General features: G+C 39.5%; 1 protein-coding gene across 5 annotated transcripts in view; it reads right to left on the bottom strand.

Annotated features, from left to right (window-relative positions):
* Nucleotides 1-1,687: 1,687 nt before the first annotated feature.
* Nucleotides 1,688-7,410, bottom strand: part of syde2 (synapse defective 1, Rho GTPase, homolog 2 (C. elegans)) — a 29,627-nt gene continuing 23,904 nt past the window's right edge. For 2 of the 5 annotated variants that reach the window (XM_057319336.1, XM_057319337.1), the window contains exons 6-7: nucleotides 7,149-7,380; nucleotides 1,697-4,463 (exon numbers count right to left, since the gene is read on the bottom strand). In XM_057319336.1, coding sequence (XP_057175319.1) covers nucleotides 3,826-4,463; nucleotides 7,149-7,380 — 870 coding nt within the window. In that variant the 3' untranslated portion in view covers nucleotides 1,697-3,825. Of the gene's footprint in view, nucleotides 4,464-7,148; nucleotides 7,381-7,410 lie in introns of all 5 variants that reach the window. The other 3 variants (XM_057319334.1, XM_057319333.1, XM_057319335.1) reach the window with 3 other exon arrangements.

Here is a 7,410-nt window from a genome sequence, read left to right as displayed (position 1 = left end):
TCCTCCCCTTCAACTGTCAGTCTACTGCCAGTTTCATTTCAAAATCAATGCAACAGCTGTTTTTACACATTCAATCAATTCGCAGTGAAAAACGCAAGCCACGCCCACTCATTTTCTCCTTTGAAATTCCTTTTCACTAGGAAATGTGTCAGTAAAAAGTAAAAACGATCTCAACTTCCGGTTTCACGGGGACTTTAAGCAAGTTTCAAATTACTCTGAGAAACTCCAATGACAGAGACTTGTGGCTCTTTTCTCATGAGAAATATCTGAGAAGCAGATGAGACGAGCAAACGTTTTGATTAGCTCATCATTTAATCTCATTGATGTCTAGAAGAAACAACTACGATATTAAAAAGATTTCCTTTGGGATTTTTATTTCTTGTAGTGTTCAAGACATGCCAAAGACACGGAGATACACTGAGAACTGTGCTCAGATTTGAAAAGATTGATACTCAAACATAAACGTTTCTCATCATTTCATTTTTTCAAAAACAATTGCAAATGCGCTAGTTACACAAGATGGCGCCGGTGAGCTTTCGCGATGCCAGAGTCCGCAGACTAATTTCCGGTTGTATAACACTTTCGAGTTGTTTTGGCTTAATGAAGTGCTCAGCAATGTAAAGAGGTTCTGTCATATCGCTTGTATATTATTTCATTCTTTTTTATCTAAAAAACACCCATATTTGCCGGAAAATCCTTCTTTTTCCATAGTCATATGCGACCGGAAATTAGTCTGCCGACCTTGGCGTTCAGAATCCTCACCAGCGCCATCTTGTGCAATTAGCGAATTTCAGCTCCGTTGTATCAATATTCATTGTAAAGCTCCATACTCAGACGGGAAGTCACCAATTGACTTGATTGTTTCTATATCTACTCCTACATATTTATGAAAGCTGAGACAAAAGTTTGCCACAAACTGATAAACAGCTTGAACGCTTTAAATCACTTACACAAAAACTGTAAACGTAGGACTCACCGGATAAACGAGACAGATGCAATTTCTGTGAGCTGCAGAAGATGAAAAATTCAGGAAATATTTGGAACTCAAATACAATATAAATATGAGACCTAAAATTAAGAATAATGTCCAAACCTCGGAACTATGGTGTCTCTACAAAAATGTATCTTGTTATGATTGTTCAAAAGAGACATTTTTAAAATGTATTTAAAAGACATGCTGCCAGTTAAAAAAAACACTGACCCTTACAAACTTCTCAGAAATAGACTTGAACAGACAGAAAGTCTTAATATATTTGCTTTATACTTGCACTCAATATTTTGATGGAGATAACCAATCAAACTATAATGACTTGTAGTTGTGTTTCTCTTTTGATGGAGTCGTCTATCAAATACGTTTTTTCACATCGTTTTACATATGGTCTTAACGTGTTTAAGTGTGTAGTAACAACTCATCTAGGGTGGAATAGTTTAGAGTAAACAAAACATGTGAAACTGATCACTTACTAGAAATTTACTTCAACTCTACCTTGAAGTGTCCTTAAAGATTTGAAGTATACACTTCAAACTAAAACTGTGATTGAACTAGTATTGAAAAAGCATTATACTAGTAAACCATCATTATATCTCATAAGGTCACTTGTAGTTGGATTACAAACAAAACATTTAAAAGTAGGCCAATTCTGAAGTTGAAATAGTACACTATACAATAGTACACACTACAGCACATTGATATTAGTACACTTGCTAGATAAAGCAGTGGATTTTTTCATAACAAAATGAACTTGAAGCATACTTATTTTGTAAGGGGAGTTTAAACCCCTTCATAATGACTGTAATCGAGTTTTGACACTGTGGGATTTCATAACCGGCTTCTAAAGCAGAACACTTGTTTCATATATTTAGTGTGAAACCATTTCACATCATTTCAATCCTAACTGGATTTAGAGCCATGAGTGTGATGTAACACAACAACAACAAATCAACAAAACATTTCTGATAAAGTTCGTTTAGATGATTCCTCATCCGATTTAATAGATACCGTTGTCCTCAGAAATCACATCAGATCATGTCAAGAATCTCAGCTTTATATTCACAAAAGCATTACCGTACATTTACAAACGTGTGCAGCTGCCGCATTTCACTGTATTTAAAATAATCTCTATCTACACACATAAATACATCTCGCTGTATGACACTGTTTGTGTTTGACCATAAAGCTTTCAACCGTATAACACTCAAATATTCTCAACACAATATCTCACATCACTGTTATATCATTACATATATATATATACTGTATATACATCTATAGATTTCTTTATTTCAGACTGATCTACAGGCCAAATACTACAAGGTAGCTGAGGAACATTTAAATATTCACAACACTGAAGTGTCGCCATCAGAAACACATTTCAGCTCTATTCATACATACATGCGAGTGTCAAATACTGATGAGTTTATATCCCTGGACTGAAGATCACACCATGATTCCGGCTACCTGACCCACGCTAACATATCAAACACAGCTGGTTTCCCAACAGAAAAACTCTGCCTAACTATTCTTAAATAGTTCATGTACAAATGACGACGAGCATATAGTCATGTGTAGCTCTCTATCGCTTGTTTAGGAGGACGATCAAATATTCTTTTTGAATCGCACAGGACTGCATCAATAACCCCAAGAACAGACCAGCAGCATTTGTTGCTCCCCGAAGGGAGTGTGTAGGGCGTGAGCTAGAGCGTGTAATGTATAGGGTTTAGGGCATAGTGTGTGATGTATAGGGTGTGTGCTACAGGGTGTTATGTGTAGGATGTATGGTGTGAGCCTCAGGGCGCAGGCTGTGAGTTTCGGGATGTAATGTGTAGGGCGTGAGCTTCAGGGTGTAATGCGTAGGGCGTGAGCTTCAGGGTGTAATGCGTAGGGTGTGAGCTTCAGGCCGTAGGGTGTGAGCTAAAGGGTGTAATGTGTAGGATGTGTTGTGAGCTAAAGGGTGTAATGTGTAGAATGTGTGGTGAAGGGTTTGAGTTTTGGGGTGTAACATGTAGGGCGTAGAGTGTGAGCTTCAGGGCGTTATGTGTAGTGTAGGATGTAGGGTGTGAGTTTCAAGGTGTAACGTGTAGGATGTAGGGTGTGAGTTTCAGGGTGTAACGTGTAGGACGTAGGGTGTGAGTTTCAGGGTGTAACGTGTAGGATGTAGGGTGTGAGTTTCAGGGTGTAACGTGTAGGACGTAGGGTGTGAGTTTCAGGGTGTAACGTGTAGGAAGTAGGGTGTGAGTTTCAGGGTGTAATGTGTAGGATGTAGGGTGTGAGTTTCAGGGTGTAACGTGTAGGAAGTAGGGTGTGAGTTTCAGGGTGTAATGTGTAGGATGTAGGGTGTGAGTTTCAGGGTGTAATGCGTAGGGTGTGAGTTTCCGGGTGTAACATGTAGGATGTAGAGCGTTGGGTGTGAGTTTTAGGGCGTAAACTGCAAGGTTTAATGATTTAGGGCACAGAATATAAAGTTCACATAGCCCTGGTGTAGGGAAAGAGGTTAATGGCCTGGGATGTACCCGTAGTATGTGGTTCTCCCACAGTAAGGCTTCACACCCGTGTGTACCTGAAGTGAACCCCCTGCCATGCGGCGTCATAAGTGCATTGGTGTACCTCTGTAAGAAGTTCAAACCTCTCACCGTCATCAGCACCACTTTAATAAAATAAAGACCCCGGGTGCCGCCTGCAGGGTTTAATGTGTTCTTCTAATAAGAAGAGAAACAAGATCACGAGATCAACAAACACAGAGTCAAGACCGAGGAATGTCTTTGTTCACGTCCACGAGCATCTCCATACAGTTTCCATGGTAACAGGTCCGGTAAAGTCACCCGACGTCAGTATCGCATGTTGAGTTTGTTCTTGTTGAGTTCTCTCTCCAGGTTGCCGATGAGGGCGTCGATGCTCTCCTGCAGGTCCCGCAGGTTGACTCTGTTGGTGAGCACCGGGCTGATCTCCTGGATCTTCATGAACGCCTGATACGTGTGCTCTTTGGGTCTGTGTTCCTCAAGGTCCTGGAGGATCTGATGGCAGGGGCTGATGGGAAGACATTCCTCCCGTTGGAAGCTGACCCAATCGTCCCCTTCACTGTCTTCCTTCTCTACCTGCATCCTCTCGTCTCTCTCCATCCCCTCACCCACCTCGGGCGAGTCTTCTTCAAGCACCGTGTCTCCGGGAAGCTTCGGCAGGTCCTCCTGCGCCACGTCCGGAGGATCTTCGTTGGGAACATCAGTGTAGTCGGCGTCGTCCGGGCAGCTGGGCTGGAGGTACGGCTCCCTGCAGCCGCTCCAGTCTCCGGCGTAACGGTTACTGGGACTGTCCAGACGGCCGGCTCGAGGTCGCAGGGCTCCGGTTACCTCCGCCTCGCTTAGATTCAGTACCTGTGGACGATCCTTTCTTCTTCTCACGGCAGCCTTCGGAAATGACTCCACCGGGGTGGGTGCAGGAGATGAGGGGTTACCTTGAGTGTCCACAACTACGAGACAGAGAGAGAGAAAGAGAGATGGCTGTTAACGCTAAAGTTACAATGAGATTGAGATTTGTATTTGTTTACACAGACAAACTCAACCCATGCAGAAAAATAAGCTGACTGAACCACCTCAAAGTTTGAACTGTCAAATTCTACAACACCACAAAATCTATAAAGCTGGGAAAGGACAAGATGACATCATAGCGTGTATTTGATCATATGCTGTCAATATGTTGAGATTGAAGTGGTAGATGAGGACACGCAAAGCACACCACTTTAATCCGGTTTACCTGTCCCGATCTGCCCTCTAAGCCCTCGACTGATTCTAGCTGCTGCCTACAGATGTGACGGAACAAATACAACCACAAAACATACAATATAAACACAGCACTTAAAGGGACAGTGCACCCAAAATATAAATTCTGCCATAATTTGTTCTCTCTCATGTGGCTGTAAATCTGTATGTGACTCTTTCTTCAGAGGAACACAAAAGAAGATATTTCGAGAAATGTCTTGGTGTTCAATGGGGTTCAGTGTTGTTTGATGATCGACATTCTTCAAAATATCTTCTTTTGTGTTCTTCAGAAGAAAGAAACTCACACATGTTTGACATGAGGGTTAATAAGTAAAATAATTTTCATTTTGGGGTGAACTATCTTTTTAACAAATAACAATAAAATCTTTAATCACAAGAAAAGATAAAATACACAACACATGGTTTTATACTTGTATGCAGTAGATGTTTCTGAAGTCCTTCATCACAATGCAATAAGCTGATCCACTAATGGAAATATATATATATATTTTTTGGATAATGTTAGCACCTCATATGTCACACGTCATCTTAAGACAATCGTCACCATTTCATCAATATATGATCAATTAAATCATGAGCTATGTTTTATCTATATTTTTTAATCCAGCCATCGCATAGCCATAAATTATATAAACAATATAAAACAATAAAAGTACCTCTATAACACACATCTTAATAAATAAAAACATTTGAAACCAGATATTAGATATAAATATTATATTAGATATATAAATTGAGTTGTTTTAAAAAATAAACATCTTAATATTATTATTATTATTGTACAAAGACATTCTTTCCTACAGGATATTAACTATCAGATCATTAAATGATTTAATATATATTTGAAAATACATATAATAAAACATTGTTAATTTATTGCAATATTACATAGAATAATACGTAAGGAATTGCTGCGTTTAAACATGAGTTAATGTAGTTTTGATTTAAGTTTTATTAATATTTTAAATTAGCATTTATTTTTAGATCTTTAGTTTTTATGTTAATTTTAGTTAAAGTTTTAGCAATTTTTGTATATGCTTTTGTCATTTTATAATTTATTTGTATATTTTTAATGTTGTTATATAACATTAATTGATTTTGTTTTTGTTTATTATTATAATTTTAGTGCTTTAAACTATTTGAATTTATTTTTGAGGCAACATTTCAATTTTTCCTTTAGTTAAGTTTTCCCTAATTTTTAGGATGTTTTCAAAGTTTTAATTTGAGTAAACTAAAATAACCTTGGTTCCAACTATTTATTATATTGTAGGATATTTTCTATTATATTCCCACATATTTTTGTTTCGTATGGGTGTTATTCCATGATACGTGACAACCATGATAATAAATTAATAAAAATAACATGGTATTGTTATGATAAAATGTCAATATTCAAATGTATTTAAAAAAAACTACGACAGGCTACACTTTTTTGTAGTTTTTGTTGTTGTTAGCGAGACACAGATGAATCTACTTAAAGGAGTTGTTCAACTGAATATTCTGTCATCGCTTATTCACCCTCTTGTCATTTCAAACCTGCGTGACTTTCTCTCTGCCGCAGAACACAAAAGAAGATATTTTGATAAATGTCGGTCACAGAACAGCNACTAAAAACAAGACTTATTTTCTTAGGTCATTTTGCTCATCAAGAAAATGCATCTTGATTCAAGAATTTGTAGACATTTTCACTGGAAAACAAGAAAAAAAGACTAAGTAAGAAAGTCATTTTTTGCAGTGTAGTTTTTGTTGTTGTTAGCGAGACACAGATGAATCTACTTAAAGGAGTTGTTCAACTGAATATTCTGTCATCGTTTATTCACCCTCTTGTCATTTCAAACCTGCGTGACTTTCTCTCTGCCGCAGAACACAAAAGAAGATATTTTGATAAATGTCGGTCACAGAACAGCACAGCCCCCCGTTCACTTCTACTCTAACTAATGCAATGATAACAAAGTTCTTCAAAATATCTTCTTCTGTGCTCTGCGGAAGAGAGAAAGTCACGCAGGTTTGAAATGATAAGAGGGTGAGCAAACGATGACCGAATTTTCATTTTGAAGGTGAACGACTCCTTTAAAAATGTGTTAAACGAAGTGTTCACAGACACAGACGTCACACCGCAGGAGAAGCGCAGCGGGCCTCACATGCCTGACGGAGGCTCTTGTCCAGAGAGAGGCCCATGCAAACAGACTGATTGTTCTGCGGGGTGAGGCGGACGAGTGGGCGGGACGTCCAGGGTTGAAGTTTAAAAGAGGAATGCGTGTAATTATAGACTGAGCTGCTGGAAGAAGTCACGCACACAGCCGAAGCAGAACACAGGAGAACGAAACCCAAATCTCCATGAACCCGTTTGACACAACGCAATGAGACGTTCTCACCCGGCCACAGCTGGAGCAGGTAGTGCAGAACCTCGATGTGTTTTTTGAAGTGCAGAGCGCTGGCCAGCTCCTCCGAGTCGATGAACACCCGGTTCCCGTGACTGGAGGCGTCCTGTCTCTGACTGAGCAGAACCGGACCGAAACACACGGCCAGATTCTGACAGGTCATTTTGTTCATCTCGTGATGCGAGGCCACGCGCTTCAGATGATCCATGAGTTTGCGCAGGGTCGCCTGACACACAAACACACAGCGGTGAGACAC

The sequence above is a fragment of the Triplophysa rosa genome, linkage group LG21 (assembly GCF_024868665.1).
Source record: "Triplophysa rosa linkage group LG21, Trosa_1v2, whole genome shotgun sequence".
Taxonomy (NCBI): domain Eukaryota; kingdom Metazoa; phylum Chordata; class Actinopteri; order Cypriniformes; family Nemacheilidae; genus Triplophysa; species Triplophysa rosa.
The sequence above is the reverse complement of the archived record's forward strand: the minus strand, read 5'-3'. Positions and strand labels throughout refer to the sequence as shown.